General features: G+C 40.8%; 2 protein-coding genes across 3 annotated transcripts; one reads left to right on the forward strand and one right to left on the reverse strand.

Moving 5' to 3' along the window:
* The first annotated feature begins 241 nt into the window (after window positions 1–241).
* Window positions 242–10,811, forward strand: LOC126985118 (uncharacterized). The gene is made up of 12 exons (XM_050839605.1): window positions 242–558; window positions 1,601–1,721; window positions 1,971–2,134; window positions 2,493–2,691; window positions 2,959–3,075; window positions 3,281–3,501; window positions 5,635–5,788; window positions 6,032–6,785; window positions 6,981–7,181; window positions 7,705–7,891; window positions 8,189–8,297; window positions 8,664–10,811. Exons 2-12 carry the CDS (start codon window positions 1,605–1,607, stop codon window positions 8,976–8,978), a joined length of 2,538 nt encoding a protein of 845 aa, XP_050695562.1. The 5' UTR covers window positions 242–558; window positions 1,601–1,604; the 3' UTR covers window positions 8,979–10,811.
* Window positions 10,068–25,725, reverse strand: LOC126985114 (uncharacterized). 2 transcript variants are annotated; one of them, XM_050839592.1, is made up of 17 exons: window positions 25,529–25,725; window positions 23,445–23,529; window positions 23,009–23,096; window positions 21,839–22,271; window positions 21,084–21,171; window positions 20,780–20,876; window positions 20,253–20,424; window positions 19,481–19,568; window positions 19,231–19,318; window positions 18,880–19,003; window positions 18,099–18,186; window positions 17,672–17,759; window positions 17,367–17,514; window positions 16,914–16,998; window positions 16,690–16,777; window positions 15,400–15,511; window positions 10,068–15,123 (listed from the first exon to the last, which is right to left on the reverse strand). In XM_050839592.1, the coding sequence occupies exons 1-17, from the start codon at window positions 25,545–25,547 to the stop codon at window positions 12,680–12,682; spliced, it is 4,335 nt and encodes a 1,444-aa protein (XP_050695549.1). In that variant the 5' UTR covers window positions 25,548–25,725; the 3' UTR covers window positions 10,068–12,679. The 2 variants fall into 2 exon arrangements, with proteins under 2 accessions (XP_050695549.1, XP_050695539.1); XM_050839582.1 differs by having other exon boundaries at window positions 10,068–15,132.
* Window positions 25,726–27,811: the final 2,086 nt, after the last annotated feature.

A 27,811-nucleotide genomic window follows, 5' to 3' on the forward strand; every position in this document is an offset into this window, starting at 1 on the left:
AAGGAGTTGAAGGGAACTAACTGCAAGAAAATGTGTACTCCTTAACTTCACTTAACTCTGATTTTCGTATGTGTATTTTTACATTATTTTTACAATTTTATGCTAGTGTGATGCAGAATTTTCTCAAAGTTGATGGTGAGGTGTGTGAAGTCGTCGGTTTTGGAGCAACTGGGCACACCAACGGTCACAGGCCGGCTTCACTCAGCACAATACAGGGATATATGGGACGAGCAGTCTAATATGTAAGTCTGTGGTTATAGGCTGTGAGACTTCCACTATCTCCAAAGGTCCGAGGCTCGTATCCCCGCGTGGTTTGTTTACATCACGTGGCCACGAGCGGGGCGGCGCCGACCCGCGAATTTTCCTCCCCCGCACCATTTGTTCCGCCCCTGCCCCGCCCCGCACCGCCCCGCCCCGGCCGTGGCTCTACTGTGACATGCGGGCCGTGCTGTGCGTGGGGGCTGCTGTGCACTGAGGGGCGTGGACTAGCGCCGTGCCCAGCCCAACACGCCCACCGCCAGACCAGCCGCGGGTGCTCGGGAGTTCAAACAATCACAGGTAATGAGTCACTGATGTTTAAGGGCTATTACTGCATTTTTCTTTTTAGTTTTGAGAGTTCAGGTTCAGTTGAGTGAGCGTCAAGGCTGCTGGATGTTGGTGGCAATAATCTTGGGACTTGTAGGTATTCACGAACCCAACAAAAGGCAAATCCCTCAGACAACAACTGCAGTGAAACCTCTTGATTGTCCAGCCATCGTGTATTTTAATGGCAATATTTTTTATCTGTGTAAATTAGATTGATTGGGGATTATTAACAAGAGGATAGCATACTAATTTCTAAGACTGATTGCTCACTTCTGGATAAAATATGATGCTATTTATTATGGAGATTTTTTTTTCTGTAAATCACTAAATTATTGACTTTTCAATGCCTGTTGTGCACCTGCCACCGCCCTCTGCCACCTGTTACCATCAGACAGCATAGTGGACCGCCGCTGGCAAGTTAAGGGGAGTGACTACGGGGTATTTTTTTTATGAATATATTTAAAATCGGACGAGTACATGTTTTTCGCTCAGCATAGCCGGGAAACCCTAAATTGCCATGTGGTGAGGTTTGGTTTCGTAAAATTAAAACCCCTCCCCCCCTGGGGGGGCTTTTGCGTCATAGCCGGACATGTGCGTCAACATATGCGGTATCATTCAATGCTTGTATATACATAAAAATTGCATTAGAATATATTATTTCTCCATAAATTTTGTCATCTGTCATCATCTCTTCTTCGCGTGGAGAGGCGCCACCGTGCCAGTGCCAAGCGAGACACAGACAGGGAGAGCACATCGTTCATACTTTTCTCTCCTCTACAGGAAACCAAATAAGCCAGTAACAATATTAGCAAGGTGTCAAAGCATTTATAATATTGTGGCATACACTTGACACCTAAATCTGGTGTTTAACTATATCACACCCATTCACTTTGGTAGTTGACACTTCTTTTCTAATACCGTAGATCTTACCATGCAATTAATTAATTAATTAATTAATTAATTTAACCATCTGCATCAGAAAATGTTCATTTTAGGAAAGTGTTCTTCATTGCAGCATAATGGCCCGATGGCAGACAGATCCTGGAATACTTCGGGGTGGCACCTTCCCCTCAGGGCCTCTCAACTTGCCTCAAGGTCTTGACATTCACCCAACTATTGCCCCTCCAACATTCAGGGTAAGTGATGTCTGGGGAGAAGATTAAAAAGACCATGCCATTGGTGCTCAGTTCCTTTGCTAGGGACTTTAATTAAATAGTTAGCAAGGACCGAATGCATTATGTGTACATTAGTGTGTTATATATAGATGTAGGATACTTGCAAACTGAATTCCTTTTTCTCAGATTTTCACAGATTTGTAATATAAAAGGTAGGCAGTGGTCAGGATGTCTTTTCAGTTATTCACATTCAATACTTACTTTTCACAGCCATGGGGTTCCAGCACTGCCAATGAAGACATAGTTTTGCTGGCAGAGTTTTCAGAGATTGAGGGACCCATGCCACTGCTTTCAGTACCTCAGTCGCCATCAGTCCAAATTGACCTAAATGAATTTGTGGTGAAGGTCCTGTCAACAGACTACCTCAATACAAGGTAAGTGAATGTGATAGAAAAAGTAATAGCACTTGTTACACATCATAGATGTGCCATATATTTATTCATTTATTTTAATAATGCATAATTTATATATTTTTTCTTGTCTTGTAATAATAATTTGCTGCTTGCTTGAGTAACATAACATTTGGAAGTTGTGCCGATTGGAATTTTGTTGCAGATTATTTTATTATGGACAACAGTAATATAGCCATTTAATTTTCACTTCAGTAATATCACTTTGGGTCTCCTCTTAGTTACCCTCATCATCATGTTAATAACCATTCATTTGAGTCAGGAATCAGAAGCTAAATTTGATATCTCTTTGGACGTTTCTGATAATACCCTCTCCTTACAGTGGTGAGTTTCGTGTGTATGAGGACACTCAGTTAGTGCAACAAGACCTCAACCTTGGAGTGCATGTGTATGTCCACTACTTCACTCTTTATGATGTCCGAGCGAGGGGCTTTGTTCGACCCATGTGCCTCTCCTATATCTCATCTGATTACCAGAAGTTGCTTCATTATTTCTCCCTACTCAAACAAAAATTTACTGCTGTGAGTGTACTTATTGTTTTTGGTATAGCACCATTATTATTATTATTATTATTTTTTTTTTTACTTGAACACTTATTTCCCCCTCTCATCAATGAAGCAGGAAAGATAAGTGTTATGTGGGAATTAATATATGATTTGCTGAAAGAAAATGTTACCAGTTCATTGTGTAGGTGTTGATCCACTGTGTGAAATATATAATGACAAAAGAATGGCTATTGTCATGATCTCATTATTCACTCCTCACTAATAGTACTGTATTTGTGGTAGGCAACCGAGTATCTGAAGATGAGCAACTTTACCTGGTTCTCCAAGGAAATGGAAGGATTGATTCGTGACCTAGAGTACACCAAGGATCGTTACATTCAGTCCCAACGCAGCAATCTAGTGAGTGAAGGGTATAGTACTCACCTGTGAAGACTTGTTTTATTAATGTGATTATTCAACCTTTGTTTTTGATAATTATTTACCTACACAATTTTGTAAATAAATTAAAAGTGCTGATTGTTATCAATTCATTAATGCTGGTGGTAGCTACATTCAAATAAATACTCAATGATAATTTCTATTTAACATATAATTGTATTTTCAGGAATCTACCAGAGAAGCATCATTTACTAAAGAGGAAGGAGAGGAGGAAGTGGACAGGAGTGGAAGTGCTCCAGACTCTTCAAGCAAGGAGAACCGTGACTACAAGAGCAGCAGTGTTGTTATGACTGTCCAGCTGAGTGATGCTTCACCTAACAATGTAAACCTGCCAAATCCCAGCCAGCTATTTTCAGATGATGGCTCGTTATTAAATGCGACTGACCAGTAAGTGTTCATGTCCCCAATGTAGTGGGGCTTGTTATTTTATTTCAACATTATATGCAATAGTGTCACCTAATGTGCAAAAATATTAGCAATAGAAACCCTTACATAAATTATAAGAAATTTGCTTGTTAGGTTCCTTAGAAACTCATGTTATAAAGAGTATATGGTTGGACATCCGCCATTTTAGGCTAACAAAAAATACTACACATAGCATACAACTTGCTATATAAACATAATACAATGCAAAAAAAAAATATAGCAAACTTAATAATGTGAGAGGAAATCAATATATAAAACAACTAAGCCATTTACCTTAAACAATTGAGAGAATAGACATGTGGGAGATGAAAAGCTGGGTTCTGAGGCTCAGTAGCAGCAATACTAGACACATATCAAAGGCTTTAAAACAAAATTTAAGATTGTATTAACCCCTTTCCAGCAGCAGGGAGGAAGGGTGTACCACCAGGTAAAAATTTGTCTACACATAGACTCTACCGCAAATAGTCCATACATCTATATATATATATATATATATATATATATATATATATATATATATATATATATATATATATATATATATATATATATATATATATATATATTAGGTTCCCCGTACTTGACGCATATAGACTGTCACAAAATGAAAAATACACATGAATCTAAAGAGAGAGAGAGAGAGAGAGAGAGAGAGAGAGAGAGAGAGAGAGAGAGAGAGAGAGAGAGAGAGAGAGAGAAATTCATATGTATTTTTCATTTTGTGATATAGAGAGAGAGAGAGAGAGAGAGAGAGAGAGAGAGAGAGAGAGAGAGAGAGATATTATAATTATGCAAATGAATATGTGAGTAAAAAGAAAATTACTTTACATAAATCTTCCTATAAACTAGGGTAGTCACATGAGAGAGAGAATGTCTTTATACAGACATACCACCTAGTAGTCTCACTTTTGAAGTGTCTATATGAGGCCCTTGAATGCATAACATACCAACCACCATTTCTTAAAGACCAAGAAAAACGCGCTCAAAGTTTGGCGACTTTTAAATGTACATATCTTTGAAAGTAAAACATATTGCTCTGATTTATTTTTCTTTGGTTGGTACCACATCTCAGCTACCATTTCCTATTATGCACATTCCTTTATTAACAGTATTTTCTTTTTAAATAATGATGAGCTAACACTGACTCAGAACCGAAAATACATACCCCAGAGTGTGATTATTCCTAAAACACCAAAATTTCTTGAACTAAGATAGATATTGCACTTACTTCTCTTACCAAAGTTCTGTGCTGTAATGTCCTATCACATGCATGACAATAATTACATTGAAAATGAAATTTTTTAATAAAGTGTGGGTTATCATGAGTGTTTCTTGTAAAGTTACCTAGGATTGGGCAATAACTGATTCTACTCACCCAGCTCTCATAGGCAGAGTGGAGTCTAAGGCTCTTCCTCTCATCAGCTCACCTCCTCTTACTGACAGTCTTCCACCTCTTAAATTCCACCGCCATGTTGCCTCTCTATCTTCTATCGATATTTTCATGCTGACTGCTCTTCTGAACTTGCTAACTGCATGCCTCCCCTCCCGCAGCTCCGCTGCACACGACTTTCTAATCAAGCTCATCCCTATACTGTCCAAACCCTTTATGCAAGAGTTAACCAGCATCTTCATTCTTTCATCCCCTTCACTGGTAAACTCTGAAACAGCCTTCTTTCGTCTGTATTTCCTCCTGCCTATGACTTGACCTCTTTCAAGAAGAGTGTATCAAGACACCTCTCCATCTGAACTTGACCTCTCTTTTGGCCACTCTACACTTTTACCTTTATGGGAGCAAGAGTTAGCGGGCTTTTTTTTTTCTACATTTTCTTTTTGTTGCCCTTGAGTTGCTCTCTGTGCTGTTAAAAAAATAAATGTATATATGTGAGAGAGGAATCCCTTTTTTTCATTGTTTGATCCCCTCTAATTATTAATTCATTTGCATACAACAGTCACACATATTAGGTGACCCCACTGTAATTATTTGTTAAACTTTTACCAATACCTTATGATAATCTACTTCATAGTCTATTTATAGGAACATTTCAGATTATAAATCGTAAATATAGTTGATGTGACAATGATAATTCTTTTTAGCGGAGAGAAACAGGATCCAGAACTTTCACCAATCATTAATGAGAGTTCCAAGGAGGAGGGGGAGGAGGCCATGCTGAGGCACACCACCCTGGAGAGTGTGGCCATGCAGATTATGGAGTGTCAGCACATCCTGGACGTTATCAGGCCACATGTGGTGAGGAGACAGATAATCTCTATGTATAGCTATATACATGAAATCTTATTAGTTGCCCTAAAGTTAAGTTTGAGCAGGGATTTTAGAGGTAACATAACTTTACTTATGTAACTTGTAGTTACGTATCTCTGCATGTCATGTATAATATGTAATGTTTTAAATGAACATATAAAAAAATCAACTGGCAAAACTCAAATGAGTTTTAAACACTTCAACATTCTAACTGAAAACTTTTTTTTACAGGAAAAGAAAGATATTGAGGAAGACTTGAATAATCTGGCAGATCATATTTTATCTAATCCTCACTCACCACTCTACAAAACCATGAAAGACTTAAATATGTTGGAGAAACCTGAGACTAAAGCTCAGCCAACCATCTGCATTCTTTCTCTTATGAAGCGCAACTTCCACGATATGCGCTCCATTCAGCAGCTGTGTGGAGTGGGCTATGTGAGGTGTTTGTTCCAGCTACGTGCCATCCACGACAAGTTCTGCAAGCCGTTCCTTACTCTTAGGTTTGAAGACCTTGATAATGAGGTATACAAAAATCCCTTTGGATCACTATTTGTTGGCAACATACCTGTGGTCAATATTCTTCGGGGTGAGGAGTACAGTAAACCTCAGGCACAAACAAACCCATATTCTGGTCTGTGTTGGGACACACACTATGTAAAGTTCCTTAGAAATGGAACATCACATGTGTCCACCCCAGACTCTGAATATGTGGCTACTATGGACAATCCCCATGACATGGCATTAGTGTCAGCAGCAGCTGACTGTCTGGAGGTGTTCTCTCGGACAGGGGAAAGGGAAGCTTCCTCAAGTACACAGTCCCCAGAGATTAGTAGAAGTGAAAATCCTCACAAGGAGGGTTCACCACAGACTCCTAAGGATAAGAAAGAAAATAAAGATGTAAATGAATTTTCAAAGTTAGAAGAAACTAAGGATTCTACTGACAGCCAGTTAACCAGTGATCAGTCGACTAGAGAAAAGAAAGGTAACTATTTAGCCAGGAAGCCCTATTCATCTCTAAAACTCAACCTCATTTTTCCTTTCCAAATATTAAGACTTGCATTTAAGTTTGATGAGCAATGTGATCATTTCTACTTACTTATCAAGATTCACTGTTCATAAAATTGTTATGGATTTCTGTGTGACATTTTGATTTGTCAGTACAGTAAATTTGTTTCAGATGCCACTGATCGCAGAAGAATGTTGGTGACTCAGTGCAGCGTCAGCAGTGTCAGCAGCTGGGCATCCAACCCCACACTGGACTTGGCTGGGTATGAAGACATCCAGGAGGAGGAGGGGGTGGAAGAAGACGTCCGCACCTTGGCTAAGGGAGAGCCAGTCCCTCGAGTGGACATTGACAACAGGAGAGTGATCAGCAAAGGTGAATCTTATCTATTTTTATCCATTATTGTTTTTTATTATTATTACTATTAATAGTGCTATTCTACATATCTTCATTGACTAGAAATTTTCTAATGTTTAAGAGCCCCAAATCCCCACTTTATGAGTGGAAACATCACTAATCACAAGTAGTGTCACTCTAGTGTACTTTAATGGTACTTTGATGTTGTGAGCAATTATTTATTTTCATTGATTCATTCCATCCACTTCTCTTTTCTTCAAGAAACTTCCTATAAAGAGTGACTGTAACAGCAAAATATTCCTTACACTTTAAAATCCTAACATACTCCACCACAAGTTGTGCAAAACGTCTAGGCATTATTAATCCACAGTGGCAAGAAAGAAAAATGCTAATGGAGAAATTACAGCGGAAGTAGTAATAGTATAGTGGTAGTAGGCACTGTAGTGGTAGAAGTTGTTTTTAATATTAGTTAAACACCATTAGTGGTACTAGAATAGGAGGAGCAATTGAATAAAAATCAGTTACGTTACTTTCCCACTAGTTTGTCGGTTGGCTGGGCTGGTGCAGCAGTTCTGCGGCGTGTCTCACTGTCTAGTCCATTCCCTGCTCTCTGGCCGCCCTGTTATCATTGCTGCAGAAGAGAGCTACAAGCCCACTGTGGTCATGTATGTGCGAGCCCTCTCCACCCTCCTGCCACGGACACCAGCTGAACCTCTTCCAGTCCTTAGGTATTGAAGCAGTCTCACATGCCAAAGAACTGTCTGTTATTTTTCTCATGAGGGGAATCCTTTAGAGGGAAATTTGACTATAAGACCAGACAAGAAGAGGGAATCTTACTTTACCTCATCATTAAGCACAGAAGAAAAACTAATAGAAGGGGAAACAGTAATCAAAGAAAGTCATGTGGATAAATTGTAGACTGTAGCCCCATAAAACCTGTTTCACACACACCATTCTTTCACTGGACAATCTCTGCTTCTCTTTACATGAACTCCCTGTCAGTTTAATATTTATTCCCTGGGCAGGTGGCACACTGGCACTGTGACCGAGCACCACCTGCAGCAGTACAGCTTGATGGGGGTGTGCATCCCTGAGCGCCTCCACGTCCAGGACCTCATGTCCAACTCTACATTGGTAAGTCTTTGCAGGGTGTCAGATTGATTATGCATATTGATGCAGAGAGAGGAAAATTCATTATCTCAGAATATACAGTCAGGGATGTACAAAGGTGGCGAGTTAACAGATGGAATTTTTTAGTCTATTAACACCCAGGAGTTTGTCAAGAAAAGCATGCAGCAGGAAAGAAAAATTTTAATGCCTCGGGATACGGTATGGGGTGAGTCTGGCAACAATTATGTGTAGGCAAAAATCTTGTTATACTAAACTAATGTTTCATAAGATGGTTGTAGAGTTTGGTCTATTAATGACTGGAAAATTTACTGATCAGTTTAAAATGTACCCTCAACCACAACAGGGTAAAGTTTTGATCTCCCTTCACAGAACCAGGTGACGGTGCTCAACATAGAGACAGGGCACATCTCTGGAGTGGCCTACAGTGGCACACTGGTTCGGGGAGTCGAACACTACGGTCGCAAGCTGTTCCACTCAAACTCTGCCCTCCAGGTATGCCTTCAATCCATCATAGTAGCCCTGGGACTCAAAGTCTATCTGCTCTACCACCTGATGGGCGTGACAAACCGCACCACAGAAGAAATTCTGAAGGGCCTAGGTGTTCACAAGGGAGATTGGGATATTATTATGTATTTGACTGGAATGGTTCAGAAACAAGCAAAGAAAAGGCTGGAAAGTTCATGAGTTGATTAAATGTCATTATATTGTTGATTGTTCTTTACAGGGAAACACCAATATATACATTATACACAACTAAGTGCTCTTGGTTTACAGTAAATTTCACATTAAAGTTTACTGTCAACCAAGAGTACTTAGTTATTTATATTTTTGGTGTATTGTAATACTTTCACTTGTTGTTTGATCTTTTTGAAATATATTTTGATGGCATGATAAACATATCAGTATTGTTTTAGTCACTTCAGCATTGTTCATTATACTATATACATATCAAATCTATGAAGTTTGTGGTATGTGTTGTTCTTCTGCAAGGGGTGGACATTATATTAATGAAACTGTGATATGCTTCTACTTATTGACAGGTATATCTCTAATTATCATAAGTGCAGATTCCTTCATGTTTCATAGTGATGTTTTTGTTTACATTTGTTATAGCAATGAAAATAAGAAAACTAAGATGCCAGGTAAAATGAGTGATCAAACCATAAGTTTACTTATATATGCAGAGTACTGAGGTGAGCTTTGCTCACTACACTAGAACAGGAAAGGTAACTAAATGATAGGCATTTGAAGGAAAATCAAGAGAATGAAACTTTTGGTAATTGAATTAAAAAGTTTGAATAATTTTAAAGTATGTTTTTTTGTTTTTTGTTTTTTTTCTCTTTTTTCCACCATAGGTTTGCTCCATTGAATCTCTAGTCAAGTTCTCCTTTCCTTCTTAGTCACGATACATTTAGAGAGCTTAAGTCACGTGTACCTCTTCGTCGTTCCGTTTCCATGACATTTGTTTCCTTGTCATTAGAATATAACGTATGTGAGAAGCATAGTATAACTATGTTCTCCATGTCACTTAAGTGCCTGACCTCATCCATTTTATAACTGTATTCTAGCAGGAGATGCTAAATGTAATATCACATTACATCCAAACAAAATTGCTGAATGAATTGCATCTAGTATCTTATTAGCATAGGACTTTTAAGGTAAATGGTAAGACAACATTCCACTTCCTGTTGCTCAAGATTTGTAACGGTAGCGAGTAAGGCATCACATTACACAAAGCAATATTCACCTTGTTCGGATGGCTTATTTGTATACTTTCGTAAGTGCAATATATTCTTTATTTCCCCTTGTTGATGATATTGAACAACCTTAATAATACATGGCTGAGAAAAAAAAGGTTGGGTACAGAACAAGAATGTTTAAGTAAAGTACATGATCCACACTGGAGTCTAAGCGGCTGGGTCTTGTGTTTCTAGACATATTTCGTGGACAATAATGATCCATATTGTATAAAATAGTAGTATTAATTTGGATGGAACAGCACCTGTTGCAAAGGCACACACTTCTGTTTAGGATAAATGTTAAAAGAATATTCAAGTTAGTAAGAGATTATTCAGGTTACAGAAATTCAATAAATCTGTGAATATTCTTTGTAGAAATATAAATATACCAATTTTAATACTATAGAACATTTCCTAAGGAGGAGCAAGTGTTGTATGCCAAACCCTCATAGCATCAGTGTATCTCAAAACAATATTACAAAATCCTGAGGGCACTCACTAGGCAAAGCATATTAAAGTCAAGTACATAGATGTAAGGTATATTGCATGCCATACTCTCCTGGTAACAAAACTCAACCAGTAACTGTGACAAATACATAGCTGTTTCAGTAAGGAAAGCAATATTTAAATATCATTGAAAGCACAACCATATCAATAATGTTCACAATCAACTGAAAATGTTGCCTTGCAATAATACCTAGTGATAAATGGAAGTGTATTACAAGAGGAATGGTCCTGAATATTATGTAGTTATATAAAATAAATTACTTAAAATTTATATATCTCTCTTTTGAATGACTTACAATATCAGTACAACAGAGCTGTCATGAAGCCAGTCATTGTGAATTCCCGGCTTCACACTCTTCCCAGCCCCACACCCAGGCAGTCCCGACCAACTAAGGAAAGAATGTCTCCCAAAGGTAAAAAAAATACTTCAGTGTACTTCCACTGTGATGTCACTGCTTAATGATCACTGCAAACCATAGACAGGAATTTTACATACCATTGGGATCATAACATTCTAGTTACAAAGAAAAGTCTTACTTCTTTCAATAAATATTAATAAACTAAAATACAGATATACTTCACCAAATTATTCTATTCATGGATTTATGCATTTCCTTATTATATTAAGAATATAAAGAAATAAGTCATGTAAACTGGGACTTTGCCTTTAATTCTATATTTCCTTAATTTTTTAAATATACAAATGTAAATGGAGGTAGAACATCTGACCTGACTATTGACTCTCAGACACTAGGCCTGGCTCCAGAAGGAGTACAGCTGCAGTAAGTTGTGTCAGGCGGGAGTCCCTAGATGTGCATAGCAGTAGTGAGGCAGAGGTTTGTTTGTGTCACCATCAAGTGGCCAGGAACACTGCAACAGCAGTAGGCTGCAAACCCACCCACTTAGTAACACTAATAAGAGGTTATCACTTACCTTTGCTGATGGAATTATCAATGAAGTTAGTTTATTATATTATCCTTGTTACTAAATATTTTGATATTAAATTAATTTAGACTTCACAAGTTCAGTGAAAATTCAGTTCATCCTACATGATTTTCCAATATATAATTAATGCCTATAGTATTATGGTTATGTTTTGTACTTACGAAATCTGTGCAAGGGTGTCTTCTTGCCCAACCCCATGTGTCTAGTAAATATAAAGTTCACCCCTGAGCCACCACACTCCACTGGACACGCACTCAAAAACACTCACCACCCCCCCAACAGCTCAAGCATTCAGTCATGTCACAAAGTCACATCACAAAGCCGAGCCACACCTGAGTACATCCTCACAAACACAAGGAGAAATGGACATGGACATGTAAATACAAACATGCACCCAAACACCTCCCTCCCTAATGTTACTTAATCCTATCTTATTGAAGCTCATATAGGATATGAGCAAGGTTGGTTATGCACTTACCTGTCCTGTCTGGCAAACAGGAAGTGAAGACCATGGAAGGAAAATTTGCTAATTTCATAATACTTCTTCCCCCCCATAATGTTTCCTCAACTTTATGGTGTGTTATTTAGCATGTAAAGGTAAAATTAGGGGCATACGCTAAACTGTGCATGGCCTCAGTGCTCATCTCTGTTATTGGCCCTTGAGTCTATGGTGGATAAGAACCCACTATACCAGAACACAGGGCAAGTGTGCCATCTGGGTTTCCACAGTTGACCTTCATCAGATTCTCCCAGATACCCATTTATCAACCATCCAGAAAGAGAGAATGACTGCCCGATGCTAGGATCGAACCCAGGGGCACAGTTTTATAGCTGGGCTTGCTATCCACATCACAATGGAGGCACATGCGCCTAGATACTAATCTGCAGACCTGGATTTGATCCTGGCTCATTGCAGTCAATGCCCAGCCTACCCAGCCATTCATCCTCCTTTCGGGCTGGTTGACAAATGGGTATCTGTGAAAATCTGGAGCAGGTAAACCATGATAACCCAGATGTCACACTGGCCCTGCATCCTGGGATAGCAAGTTCTTACCCACCAGAGGCTAAAAGGTTGAAGTGACATAGATGAGCGCCAGCACAAGACCCAGCAATATTGTATGCCCCAACTTTACTTCATCTTTAAGACTTAGCTTAATATAAGATTTGGCACCAGACTGTGTTGGTGTTAAGTGTTTACATGTTGATGTGTGAGGGTCCCGGGTGTGGCATATTCATGTGGTACAGCACCCCAAGGCGGGACATAGCAGCATGGTGGTGCATCTGCTGGTGCATAGGGTGGTGCATGGTCATAGGGGGTTGCATGTGTGCCACCTGGGGGTGGTGCATCATGCTTTGTGGCACAGCAAGGGGGTCCACCAGCACTGTGGGTTCCACCTGGGCAGGAGCCTCAGTGATCTCAGTCACCACCAAGGAGTTGTCATCCTCTGTGGTTGTGATCTCCTGGTATGCCCCAAGGTTACGGGCAGCCTCAGCAGCCTCATCCACCACCGGCCGCATGTGTGGGTGTTGTGGGTGTTGTGGCACAACTGTATGGTGGTGTGGATGTTGTTGCTGCTGCTGCTGCTGTTGTTGTTGCTGCTGCTGCTGCTGCTGCTGTTGCTGCTGTTGCTGTTGCTGCTGATGGTGTTGTTGCTGTGGTTGTGGTTGTGTTTGTTGATGTACCACACCCGGCCCCTGCTGACCCATATGCCCCATTTTAGGGTCAATACTTACCCGTTTCTCCAAATGCTTAGCTAGTGGCAGACCATCCACCCTCTTCTTTCGTAAGTAATTCTCAGAGTAAGTCATCTCTTGAGGAACATTGTGTTTACTCACCAGGTGGTTCCGCAGCTTGCTACGGTCATAGTATTCCTTTCCACAGTATGTACAAACCTCTGCCTTCCTACGGTCATTGTGAGCACGTTTTATGTGGGTGTTAAGCTCCCCAACACGTTTGTAACACTTACCACAGATCTGGCAGTAGAAAGAGGGTTTTTCATGCACCTTGACGCGATGGTAACGCAGGGCGTCCGAGGTAGCAAAGCGTTCCCCGCAGTACTGGCAATTGTAGAGGAGGATGCGAAGGTGGACCACGTTGATATGCCTCAGGAGATCCGTCTTGGTGGCATACCTTTCCCCACACCTGTCACACTGCTCCTTGAATTCAGAGTGCATTTTTACTTTGTGCATCTTCAAGGAGACTTTAAGTACAGTCTTACCACATATTTCACACTGCACTTTGGGTTTCGTTGAGGAGCCACAGTGAGCCTCCTGGTGCTCCCTCAGTTTTTTGTTGGAGGGTGCCATGAAGCCACAGTCACTACACAAGTATTCAGTGGTCTTGCGGTAGGTGAGGCTCTTGTTGTGGTGCTTCCTCATGTGGAATGTGAGGCCAGGCAGACTTCCCAGTTTACACCCACACTCCCCACAGGTAAAGTCATTGGCATTCTGACCAGTGTCATTCAGGTGCTTGCTGTTTATGTGCATCTTGAGCTTGTACTTGAAGAGGAATGTCTCCCCACACTCCTCACAGGCATACGTCCTGTCTTTGAAGGCTGTTTTTGCTCGCCCCTTCCCTTCTGTATGGCACAGCTCCTGGTGATACCACAGGTCATCCTTGCGAAGGAAGTGCTTGTCACACTCCCTACATGGATGGCTGGTGTCCGAGTTGTTTGCCTTCCCCTTGTTGAAGTAGGTGATCACACCATTCTCCAGGATAGTTTCTTGCACTTCAAGGGGTGTGTTGTCAATAACTGTGTGAACATCCTTCTTGTGGGTGATGAGTTCAGTGTACTTCTTGAACTCTGCATCACACTCTGTACAGTGGTAAATCTTGGGGCCCTTGTAGGGGATGACCTTTCTTTTGTTGGTGGATGGGTACTGACCTCCCAGTCCACGGCCAATCAGGGTGGACCTGGCAGCTGGCCGGCCCTTCCCCCTGGTGCGTCCCCGAGCTCTGCCCCGCGCCTTGCCTCGGGCTCTTCCTTTCGTTCTTCTCCTCTTGCGTTCATCTTCAGAGTCGTCGTCAAAGTCCACATCACACTCAATACTGTCAAATCCATCATCAAGTGGTTCAGCCTTTATCTTGACCTCTGTGTCATCAGCCAAAACAGTGGCTTTGCGCTTCCTTCCCCGCTGACTGTAAGTCACCCGCTCCTCCTGCTTTATCTCCTTTTCCTCCTCCGATGTGCTGTCTTCCGCACTGGCTCTGCAGTACCGCTGCTGTTGTTGCTGCTGTTGTTGTTGTTGTGGCTGTTGTTGCTGTTGTTGTTGTTGCTCTTGCTGCTGCTGATGTTGCTGCTGCTGCTCAGCTTTGGCCTGAGCTAAACCACTGAAGTAGAGCTCCTGCACCATTTCCTTGATACGATCGTGTCGCTGAATGACGGAGTCTGCCTCATTGACCAGGTTGGTGCAGCCCGAACACAGGCAGGTGCTGGACTCCATATTGACCATTTTGCGGTTCACCAGATGGCTGATAACCTCCAGCACTGTCTTCTGGGTGTACAGCAGCCGCTGGTCATGCTCATACATGAAGAAGTCGTTCAGTATCTTGCCAGTCTTGCCACACACAAAGCATGTGTATTGGCGGGTCCGTTTCACTACCTTCTTCTGTGGGTCCTCCTCCTCTTCAAGGTCATCTGTCAAAACTATAAGTTTACAGTCACATTCATAGTTCCATACTTGGGGCTTCAGTATAGCTATTTCATAAAACTGCATAGCGCTTGGAAATTAGCAAACAATTTATAAGAGAACAATCAGACAGAGAGGTGGAGAACATTGAGAAGGGCCCTTGTCTTGCAGTGGACTAGTAATGGATGATGATGATGATGATGATGAATGAATAAAATAAAATGTCTAAAAATGGCAAGGAATTCAAATATATTGAACAGAATAAATACATGTATGCACATTACCTTTTTTTGTGAGGACTTGTGAGAGGGGCAGGGCACCCACCACTGCCTGCATGGTGCTGTAGAATGGCCATGACTGTCTTGTGTACTCACTCACATCAGGATGACTCAGGTCCTGCAAAGCACAGCAAAAAACAAGTTTAAAAAACATTTTTTATACAAAGCCATATTCTTTTCAGTCTAATGGTGAAAGCAGAAACCAATACATGTGACAAAATAATATTAGCAGTAAACCCTCACTTTAACCCCTTCACTACGGCCAGGCGAAAACAGCGCCCCACGCCGTATCCGAAATCGCCAAATTTCAAATGTCGCTATTGAATATAACAAGCTTTCAGCCATAAACTCAACACAATCATCATGTATTATATATGAAAACATGCAGAATTAAATGGTGCACATAAAGAAACTCACTACGGCCGGGCCAAAACAGCGCCCCACGCCATATCCAGGATCGCCGCGCGCTCCAAATTTCAAATGTTGCTATTGAATATAACAAGTTTTCAGCCATAAACTCAACATAATCATCATGTATTACTTATGAAAACATGCAGAATTAAACAGTGCACATAAAGAAGCAGAAATTAATTGATAATTTTGAGATGTAAGCATAAAGATAAAATAACTCGTATATTGGCTAAAGCGCGCCAGGACGCAGTATGCGCGTCCTTGGATATGGTACGGGGCATGCAAGGATGCAGTATACGCATCCTCGTGTTGAAGGGGTTAACAAATCAATTGGGGTAAGGAGGTGAAGTTATATCCAAAATTTCCTTATATACGAGGTATCTGAACTTTTTGCACACAACGAACCTTGTTTGTTATATGAGCTGAAAGTTTGCTATTTCCAACCATTTCTATATATAACAAAGTTTGTTCGTTGTATTGCATGAAAAGTGAGACACGGAGGGACAAGAGCAGAGGGGTTTGCAGTCCGGTGGACAAAGCCAGACTGACTAAACATACACTACCCAGTTGGCTTTGTTTCCACCACCGCTGATAGTCATGTGTACATGTTTGGCCGGGCCACCACTGAACTGAATCCTCCACTTATAAAACATGTTTGGTAAATCTCTGCATATACCAGACTGACCCCAAAAGTTTTTTAAACCCAAATTTCATTATATCAACCCATAAAAGCGAGGGTTTGCTGTATAAAATTAGTTACCTAAATGCCAACAGGAATATAAATCAAAATTATGAAATGTACCACATGCAAGCTGCATCTGTTAGATGTACTACCTACAAGATAGAAATTTATACTGGACAGAATAGTGGTCTTCAAGGACTTACTATGTACTTGCTCCAAAGGTAGTTCCACTTCTTCCTTGCCTGGTTTGGGGTGATAATGCCCGTCAGTCCAAGGTCCTCCACAATACTCCTGTGGGAAGAAGGTAATAAACATTTGCTATACCATCAGGGCCTCACACAAATGCATCAAACAGCTAAATGCATCCCAGCATCAACCAATTTATTATAGCAGAACGAATTAGCTGCCATGCTTTCACTGTACTCACGCAAATATTGTAGACACCTTCTTCGTATTGTCTGGGTGTCTGGCACCTCGCAGCTGGATAAATCTGGTGGTCACTTCCTTTGTCCCTACCACATAAAAGGGAAATTAATGAATCTTGTCTTGGTATACAGTCCATCCTTATATTAAGCGAAGTACAAACCAGTGAACATATATTAATGGATAATATAGTTTGCACCTTTTCTCAAATGTTCCCCCTTCATTTTAGTTTTAGTTTACACCCTCAAAAGAACGAAAACACACACACACACACACACACACTAATCAAATATTGTTTTATATCCATATTATTAAATGTCTTTCTAATGAATTTTACAAACCAGACGAATTGCAAACTATTTATACAGCGTACAATGATAAACTGTAAATGTATCTGAACTTTCATTCATTTACTGACCTACACCTCACTGTATTCAACAAAAACAAGCTGACTTACAAATATTTTCAAAATTGGTCCTTGCTGTGCGATTTCCATGCAGCGTGTTCTCAGGGATCTGCTGGAGGGCCTGGTGCATGTTGTCATAGAAGGGCCAGGAGTGAGGAGCTGGGCTGTTGCCATCAGGGCCAGTGGTGCATGACAGCTCCTGCAGGGAAACCACAATAACTCATGGATACATTTGTATTGACTGGACGGCATTCATAATTGTGGCCATAACACACTGGATGATGAAGGGATGACACAGCAATCTCATCCTTAAATTAAACCCTCAGCCTGAAGCTACTGTTTCATCCATCCTTTACCTTGTATTTGGCGACCAGATAGTTCCACTTTTTCCTCAGCTGGTTGGGGTTCAGGATGTGCTCAAGACCAAGCTCCTCCATGATTTCTCTGATGGGAGATAAAAGTATAAATCATCATCTAAAAAAATTCTGTCACTTTCTTAAAAAACATCAAATTAGAAACTTAGTTGCCAATAATAAATAAAAAAACAGCATAAACAAGTACAAAGAAATCATACATAACATGACCTAAATTACTGGAAAAATATAAATCATGTTAGCAGCATAATGAAGGGTCATAGCAGCAGCCTCCAGTTCTCCCTGTTCATATATCCTCTCCTTGCAAGAACAACTCCCTCTGGCTCCATCCCTCCCACAGCTATTCCTTACCCCTGTCACCTTTAATGATTCAAACAAGACAGAGGGATCAGTATGGCCTGAAACTTACGTGTAGGTTGTTTGTATACCTGCCTCCATGAAGTCAGAATGGCGAGAAACCCTTAACTCAATGAACTTTCTTGTGAGATCATTGGGCCCTGTGGGAATGAACACAGAGGAATGAATTAAGTCAAGTAATGCAGAAAACTTATGCTGCAATACTGAAATGAGTAATAATCACAGCTAATATACCCATGATTTAAAGGACAGAAAAAATTCTAAAGGGTGACCCCAGCGAGCAAAAATAAACCCATTTTTCAAGTACATTTTCTATAAAAGCAAATGTGATACTAGTAATATTACAATTCAAAATCATAGTGAAGCAGCTAATATTAAAATTTAGAAATAAACAATTAAGGTCTATGTGTGCACATGAAGTAAAGGACTTGGCTTCATGTGCAAATTTCATTGTATTCTGAAGCCAAAAAAATAAAACAACTGTCCATCACAACTAGACATGTGACTGAACCCCCAGGCCTTTGTATGTGTGCATTTAGGTCTAAGGTTGTCGATTAATGTATTTTAGATGTAGAACAATGGCGAAGGTCACGAGGAAACAAAAGAAATACAAGAAAACGGAGCCGTCCGCCCGAAGGAAACTTGTCATTTAACGGAACCCACCAAACTTTTCGCTTGCAGGTCACTCGTCCTTTAGGGGTTAAGCATTCTTCATATTTGTAATACTAATTTGGCACTCTTTGTAATTATAAAAGAAAAATTTCAAGACAAAACAACACCAAAATTCGCTACTCTGGCAGGACCTTTAGGAGCAAGTTGAAAGCAGGACTTACACAAAAACTCTGGGGATGCTCTGGACTTGAGCTTATTAACATTGGGTCCCCGGAAATGCTTCATGACCTGTCCCATCTCCTTCATGAAGGCCCAAGTCCGCTCCCCACCAGCCATCTCTTCATCCTGCAACAGGGACAAGAAGGTAACAACCACTGAAAAAAAATTTAATCAGCAAGGAAGACAAGAATTCACCTGCACTTTGGAAGTGCAGGAATGATGGGACACTGAAGCCACTACAGAACTTGAAATTACAAATTATTGTGAAAAGCCTACATTGCCTCATAGAGGGAAACTTGAACAAACCAAAACAAAAATTCTAAGCTTTACAATAAAAAAAGAGAGGACAATACCTGGTATCTCTTGACCAAGTAGTTCCACTTCTTGCGCGCCATCATAACATTGACACGGTCTGCAATGCCCAGCTTCTCTAAGATCTCCCTGATGCCAAAGAAAACAGAAGAGTAGTTAGATTATGAAAGGGATTACGTGTGCCATTTTAAGAATGAAGAAAAGATGGATTGAATAAATGGATGCTGGCAAAGAAGTGAAGGGAGACAGAGTTGATCCATTAAGAAAGGTGTGGTTGAGGTAGACACTCACTGGTACACTGCATTGTGGCCCTTTTGGGAGATCTCTGCGTGTTTTTCCCCTCGCATCTTGATGAACTTTTTGGTCACCTCCACCGACCCTAAAAAAAGGAGGGAACATATTAGATTACTAAATCTATACTCCTCCACAACCACTGCTACTTGTTTGTGCAACTATGTTTCATATGTTAATCACACAAGCATGGGATGTGCAAAAGTGGGAAATTTCATCATTCATTATTTTGCCAAAAATTCATGAATAAGCATGAGATGGTAAATAATATAAAAAAGGTTAATAAGGCTAAACTGGCAGAATATTAAATCAAATAAAAGAAAACCTTACAGGTCATCAGTGAATACCTCATCAGACAAAATTTCCATTAATCAAAAACAAGACTCACTGAACCCCAACAAAGCATGCACACACACACACACACACACACACACACGGCCTGGTAGCTCAGGGGTAGAGCATCTGGCTCACAACCAGAAGGACCAGGGTTCGATTCCCCAGCCAGGTGAAAATAAGTTGGGTTTATCTTCTTTCACGCATAGCCCCTGTTCACCTAGCAGTGAGTAGGTACGCGATGTCAGGCGAGGAGTTGTGACCTCGTTGTCACAGTGTGTTGTATGTGAGTGGTCTCAGTCCTACCCAAAGATCGGTACTACGAGCTCTGTGCTCTTCCGTAGGGGAACGGCTGGCTGTCTCGAGAGAGACCTGCAGCAGACCAAGAGGTAAATTACACACACACACACACACACACACACACGAAGAGGACACTTACAGGTGTACTCAGGTGAGCGACGTGACTTGGCTCCTCCATCAGGGGATGTGGCCTTGATGGCTTCCATGACGCTGTGCATGGGTGAGAAGAACGGCCAACTGCCATCCACCAAGTCACTGGTGATGAGGCTGGTGTTCCTCCTCTCATCCTTGTTCTCGTCATTGTCTGGTCCCTGCACATCAAGACACATGGCACCATTTAAAATAAATTTAAAGCAAAACCTGTATTAATTAGCATGACTTAAGAAAATTAATGTGACTAGAGCAGGAGAAAATGCATGTGACAAGAGCAGGAGAATGACCTGTAAATCCTTAGTCTGCTAAAGATCAAGAACAGAGAGCCATCATCAGAGGAACAAACCTGACACATACAAGCATACCTTTCAACTTTTCAAAATTTGTATGGAGAGTAAACTGATGACAGAGCAACAAAGAATTAGATACAGTGTAGTGATGAATAAAAAGGGACAACTGATCATACTGCAGTCACCCCCACAAAGGCCACATACCACAGGCGTTCAAACATACCTTAAGCTCTAGATAGCGACGAACAAGCTGAGTCCACTTTTTCCGCGCCTGAGCCACTGTCACTTCCTCAGACATGCCCAGCTCTTCCAAGATCTCGCTTAAAAAAAAAGTTTGAAAGTTCATATGATAATCTAGGAAAACAGCATATGATGGAAATGCAAATGCAAATAATTGAAATACAAATGCTACTACTTATACAGAAAAGATTTAATCAATCAACCAGAAGCTTTGCTCTACACCCATCTCAAGAAAAATTGCTCAGTCATTTTTCCTGACTATGTATACTGTATATATAAATACTAACGCAAACACAGGTGTTGGTCCCAGAGTGATAATGTCCGCCTCCTTGGCCCCTCGCAGTTCAATGAAACGCACTGTCCTGGCCTCTGTCCCTGCAATGACATACATTCACATATGCATGTGTTATCCTGATGTCTTGTTAGGGTTATTTAAAATAGATCATAAAATTACTACCACCAAGAACTTATCTCAGTGAATTTCCAATGCAAGATAATAAGGAAACAGTATGACATAGGCAACTGGAAGAGAAATAAGGGATATTAACCCAGTAGCAGCGACAGGCCAAATATGTGGGTTTACCACGTACCGGCGACGGGCCAAATTCTTGCCATGAAATACAGCCCCCAAAATATATATATATGTATTTGATCACAAATGCATTGATACATATAATATAATGGTTTGTGTGAGCGATGATTTTTTTCTAATTAATTCGCTTAGAGGGGTCTTTAAGAAACATGATCGCCGCAGCTACTGGGTTAAGACAGACCTAAATGGAACAGAAAGGAAGAAATCAAGCGACTGTTAAACAATACAATCAACACTTCCACACTTCATCTACCTCTGAAAGAATGGCTAATGACATGAACATAGACAGGCACAGACCAAAGAATGAGGAAAATTGTAAAATGGAAAATAACCATCAATATCCACCTCTGAAGGGATGAAAAATGAAAAAAAAAGATGAATGATTCCAGAAAGACAAGAAAGTGAGAGGAAACAGGTAAAAACATATGAAACAGACAAATCAATACTTACACACTTCATCCACATCCACTGGGTCTACAGCACCTTGGGAGATGTCATCCCCAGGGCAAACATTCATATCCTGGGAGTCCTCCTCAAAGCTCTCTCCTCCCACATTTTCATCATCATCCATCATTCCATCATCTTCATCCTCCTCATCTTCCTCCTCATCTTCATCCTCTTCCTCGTCCTCCTCATCCTCTTCCTCCTCGTCATCCTCATCCTCCTCAAACTCCTCTTCCATTTCTTCTATTGTTTGTCCCTCTTGGAAGGCTTCATCGAGGGTCCCTGCTTCCACCTCTGCCCCGCCACCCTCCAGCTCCTCAGGTACAGGCAAGGGAAGGACAGAGGGTGGCATGGTCAGCAGGGCATCATGCATAGTGGCAAAGAATGGCCAGGAGGGTGGTGCTGCATCCTCTGGCTCTAGTGAAGGCTGACTCAGCTCCTTGGGAATAAGAAAACAGGGTATGTGTATGTGATCTTTGTTGAGAGAGAGAGAGAGAGAGAGAGAGAGAGAGAGAGAGAGAGAGAGAGAGAGAGAGAGAGAGAGAGAGAGAGAGAGAGAGAGAGAGAAGAGAGAGAGAGAGAGAGAGAGAGAGAGAAAAGACAAGAAGTCCCACAGAATATTCTTTCTTAATAAGTTGGTATGCAAAAACCTCACTCCATGGTGGCAGGACACAACCCCAAACTAATGCGCAGTACCCAATCACTGCTGGGTGGAGAGGAGGCACAGATTAAAGGAGACTGCCCATTCGTCTCCATTACACCTAGGAATTGAACCCAAGACTTCTTGGTTGTGAGACGAGCACACTAACACTGAACTATGGAGATCCGCGTGTGTGTGTGTGTGTGTGTGTGTGTGTGTGTTTACTTAGTTGTGACATACAGGAAAAGAGCTACGCTCACGTTGTCCCGTCTCCATATCCACTCTTATCCAACTTTTCCTTAAAATCATGAATGTTTCTTGCACAAACCACCTCCTCCTCCAGTCCATTCCACAGCTCAATGCTTCTGACTGGGAAGCTAAACTTTTTCACATTTCGCCTACACGTGGTCGCCCTCAACTTCTTTCCATGTCCTCTTGTTTCTCTCTCACTCCACACACACACACACACACACACACACACACGTGTGTGTGTGTGTGAGTGTGTGTGTGCACACAAGTGCATGACTTTGACTTACCTTGTACTTAGTGACCAAGGAGTCCCACAGTCTCCGTGCTTGATTGGCTGTGGCCTGACCTGCCAGGCCCAGCTCCTCAACAATTGATCTAAAATGAGTAGTCTTGTCAGTTAAATTTTCTAAATTAAATAACACATTTTTATTTGTATGATACTGAGCACATATTTGTCCATATATTCATATTTCCCTTTGAAAATTAGTTCTGGCCACTAACAATGGAGTAAAACTTAACGATTGGTTATTGAAATATTTGGTGCCCATATACAATTAGTTAACTTACAAGATAAGAGTGGAAAACATCTGTAAATACACAAATTTAAGATCTGTAAACTTATGCAGCTAATACTCTGCAACTAGCCAAAATCAGAGATCATGAGATGTGACTCAATACATAATTTTTTTTCAGGGCCATGCAGAGAAAAGTCATCATACTTACAAGAAAACATAATCTGGGGTGTCGCTGCTGTGACTCTTGTAGCGGGCACGGGCCTGTATGAAGCAGTAGATATGGTCATCAGTCCCTGTGGAGGAAGACAACACATAAGTTCAACAGACAAAAGTAAGAGTTTAAGAGGTTCAGATACAGCCAACAAATATGAGTTTTGATTATCAAAAATTATAACCATGTCCCTAAACAACATGCAAGTTTGAATTGATATTAATGTGCCATGCTCATTTTTCTTCTGGAGTTTTTTTTAGGAGGCTAGTTAAGTTGGGGGACCACAGCTTCCAGAGCCCCGTCAGTGTTAAATGCTAGCGGATGTTGTTAGTTTGTCCTTCTGTCACCAGGATAGGGATTAAATCCTGTCTCATTGCTCAAGATGTTATGTTCCAGACAAATTTTAACATAAACCGAGGTCACAACTTTTTAAATTAGGTCATCCATACCAATATTGAGCTAAGTGAACAGGGTTGACAGCACCACAGAAGACCTGCTTAACCTCTCTCTCTCTCTGGTTGGGAAATTAACCCTTAATCTTGGTTGCAAGTTGAACATCTTAGTCACTTTCACACATTGCTGCTAAATACTGAATCTTTCAAGGTGGAACATTGATGAGCAGGGTCTTTTTTCCTCTTAAATTACTTCAGGGAAATAGATGCAACATTATAAGGGTGCTATCAGCTTTCAGTTTCTTTAGTGCCAGAAATCCTCCCTTTTACTACCTAGTGCATTGCTGCTATTTGTTGATTGTGAGAAGGCTGCATATTTCTTTATGACTAATATAAAGTTTAACCTGGAAAATGTACTTATGGCTTATTGAAATCAAACTAAGGCATTTCTACCCTGAAGAAATGTAAAGCTCTCAGGAAACTAACACACTCACCATATATTTGAGCTAACTAACACCCATTAACATTAAGTTCATTCACTCAAGTAATAAGAAATATGAAGTGCTTTATTGTGGGATGTCACCCTAGCACTGTTGACCATGACCAAGATAGGGAGGTTTACAGAAGCTGGGGCAGTCCTATTTAAGTGGCTGTTAAACCCCATCAATCATCAAATAACATTAAACTGGGAGGGCTAGACTGAATAACATCATGTGGAAGCTACTGCTGGGTGCCTGGAGGTTAAGTTAATGCAATGTTTGTGGTCAAGGATAAGGGCAATGAAGGATGAAAGCAATGAAAGCTAAAATGTTTGTGGTGAAGGATGAAAGCAATGAAGGAAGAATGCAATGTTTGAGTTAAAGGATGAATGCAATGTTCATGGTGAAGGATGAAGGCAATGTTTGTGGTCAAGGATGAAGGCAATGTTTGTGGTGAAGGATGAAGGCAATGTTTGTGGTAAAGGACGAAGGCAATGTTTGTGTCAAGAATGAAGGCAATGTTTGTGGTAAAGGATGAAGGCAATGTTTGTGGTCAAGGATGGAGGCAATGTTTGTGTCAAGAATGAAGGCAATGTTTATGGTCAAGGATGAAAGCAATGTTCGTGGTGAAGGATGAAACCAATGAAGGAAGAATGCAATGTTTGAGTTGAAGAATGAATGCAATGTTCATGGTGAAGGATGAAGCCAATGTTTGTGGTCAAGGATGAAGGCAGTTTGTGGTCATGGATAAAGACAATGTTTATGGTGAAGAACAATGCCATCTCTCTCTTCTCCCATCCATTATCTTGACACCATAACCGAGTGGGACCAGCAAAGATACACTGCTCAAATCCGAACGTGTCATGATCCTCCTGTCACCTGACGTGTCCGAATGTATCGATTATAAAGGCTGAAGGGAAGCCTCGAGCGGGCGTCGGGAGGAGGGCAGCAACCACCCCCTTGGCCCCGTCCACCACACAAAGCCTTCTCACCTGCCCGCCCCGCCATGACACCCCGCCCACAACACCCCCACCCTTATATCACCACAGGGAATAGGATAAACCAGAGTAAAGAGGTGGTCATGAAGCGTGGAGGTCAGGTTAAGGTGTCCACTCGAGCCCACAGTCACGAAATCGGATCAGTGCATTGTGTCCGCCATTCTCAGGTGATGACGAACACCTCCCACACAGTTCACACGGCCACCACTCACACGGGAAGTCGGGCTCCATCACGCCGGGAGACTATTATTATTATTGGCGCCAGGTTGTCAGGTGGATGAGGCTGAAGGGAGCGTCACTGGTTCAGGAGACGGGAAACACCGCAGGGAGAAATGACATCGTAGCCGAGGCCCGCCAGACGCCACCCGCCATTTGGGACGCGCGAGCCTTCTTCTTCTTCTTCTTTTTCTCCTTCTTCTTCTTCTTTTGACCTCTTCCACTTTGTATCGCTTATTAATTTAGGTCCTTCTCAACACTTCTATACTCCACACCATGCACTTAGTTACTTGACAGAGCACACTTATACACTTCACCCTTTTGAGCAGTTGTAGTCGGGGTTTTAATATTTTTGAAAGTTTTTAGTTAAACCCGAATATCTCAGGAGCTAAAATTTTGTGAGGAATGGTATTTATAGGTGTTATAGGTCGATGTTAGGAGCATCTTGTGTTAAAATCTCGTGTTTCTAGTTGATGTGGATTCTGAGATATTTGTAGTTAAAGTCGAGGTTGTGTTGAGGTCCTCCTTGGTACTTTTTCGCCCTTATATACTTATCTACGCATACTTATATAGTTACTTCGCTGCGCACACTTATATACTTTACTTTGCACTGACTTATGTTCGTCTGTACTGCAACAATAAACTATCAATCAATCAATCACTTTATAATTGCTGCCACTGACTTTGCTTTTCTTTTTACTTTTTCGTTGTTTTCCTCTCTTTAGATCACTCTGGCCTTTTCTTGTTTTGCATTTCTCTTTTCTGTCCATTTGTTTGTTTCCACTATTACACTTTTCTTTCCTCTTTCATTGCTATAAGTTTTTTTTTTTTCCAACATTGCGCCAGAATGCCAGATTGCTGTACTCGGAACATCGTATTTACCGGCTTTTGACACTTAATCCTTGCCAAATTATATCAGGAATTAACTATTTTAACGATAACCATAAATGAATCTCGTCAATGGGGTGCAGGAAACAGTTTTGGGGTTGGAAAGTGGTATATATAAGAGGCTGAGTAGGGCGATCTGGCACCTCCACCGCGAGCAAACATTCAAGAAGCAATGAATAAACATCCTACTTTTTGTGGCTCCTCTCTTTTGTTTGCTGGAGCGGTACCATATAGCAACCCTTTTTTATCCCTAATTTTCTTTGGTCATTGATATGCCTTCACAGTATTATAATTTTTTTAATCCATCATGAACTTTTATGGCGGGATTTTCAAAATCATCCCGTGCTTGTGGTCGTGGCGGAGATCAAATGAAATCTCCTACATAGTATTCCATAACTATTTGGCACCACATAACCAATCCGAAATATTGGTGGTATCATATATGACAGCTTTGAGTCTATTTTAACTTCACATATTGTTCAATTAATCATGACCTTTTATAGCGGGAATTAAAAATTATCCTGTGATGGAGAATGGAACGTCCGAGAGTACCATGTTTTCAGCGCCATATAATCAATACGAACAATTAATTAACTACCAGAGCATATATTAACGACTTAAAGGGAGATATTTAAAGTTTATTGGCCATTTATAGAGATTCAGGCTGACAAGGAGTATATATATAGCCTATACCCTCCTAATGTTTTCAGCATATGATGGAACAGCAGTGAACACGGAAATCAAGAGAAGTAACAAAAATCCAAATCATAGATGTTTGTATTTTCTTATATATTACCCTATTGTAGCCTATAGGTTTTGGGGTGTTTTTAAATAACTGTGTGAGTTAATAATTCATATTGACAGGAAAAGACCTTTTGTTGTGTGTACTGTATAACTTTGCGTTTTCGTTGTTTGTAGTGTATAATTTTGCCCTTTCGTTGCTTATTTAGTGTATAATTTTGCCCTTTCGTTGCTTATTTAGTGTATAATTTTGCCCTTCGTTGCTTATTTAGTGTATAATTTTGCCCTTTCGTTGCTTATTTAGTGTATAATTTTGCCCTTCCGTTGCTTATTTAGTGTATAATTTTGCCCCTTCGTTGCTTATTTAGTGTATAATTTTGCCCTTTCGTTGCTTATTTAGTGTATAATTTTGCCCTTTCGTTGCTTATTTAGTGTATAATTTTGCCCCTTCGTTGCTTATTTAGTGTATAATTTTGTCCTTTGTTGCTTATTTAGTGTATAATTTTGCCCTTTCGTTGCTTATTTAGTGTATAATTTTGCCCTTTCGTTGCTTATTTAGTGTATAATTTTCCCCCTTCGTTGCTTGTTGTGTAAAGTTTTGCCCTTTTCTTTGCTTCTATTTAGTATGCCTGGCTAGCAGTTGCCTACGT

Source organism: Eriocheir sinensis, chromosome 5 (genome assembly GCF_024679095.1).
Source record: "Eriocheir sinensis breed Jianghai 21 chromosome 5, ASM2467909v1, whole genome shotgun sequence".
In the NCBI taxonomy this organism is placed as follows: Eukaryota; Metazoa; Arthropoda; class Malacostraca; order Decapoda; family Varunidae; genus Eriocheir; species Eriocheir sinensis.

Excerpts from the sequence above, each read along its gene's own strand:
- LOC126985118 (XM_050839605.1), top strand. The coding sequence starts at position 1,605 with ATGGCCCGATGGCAGACAGATCCTGGAATACTTCGGGGTGGCACCTTC. Across the intron at positions 2,135-2,492 it reads ACAGACTACCTCAATACAAG|TGGTGAGTTTCGTGTGTATG; the intron begins GTAAGTGAATGT and ends CTCTCCTTACAG. Across the intron at positions 2,692-2,958 it reads TCAAACAAAAATTTACTGCT|GCAACCGAGTATCTGAAGAT; the intron begins GTGAGTGTACTT and ends TATTTGTGGTAG.
- LOC126985114 (XM_050839582.1), bottom strand. Across the intron at positions 21,172-21,838 it reads AGTGGATGTGGATGAAGTGT|GGACAGAGGCCAGGACAGTG; the intron begins GTAAGTATTGAT and ends ATGTCATTGCAG. Across the intron at positions 16,778-16,913 it reads AAGGTGTCTACAATATTTGC|GAGTATTGTGGAGGACCTTG; the intron begins GTGAGTACAGTG and ends TTCTTCCCACAG.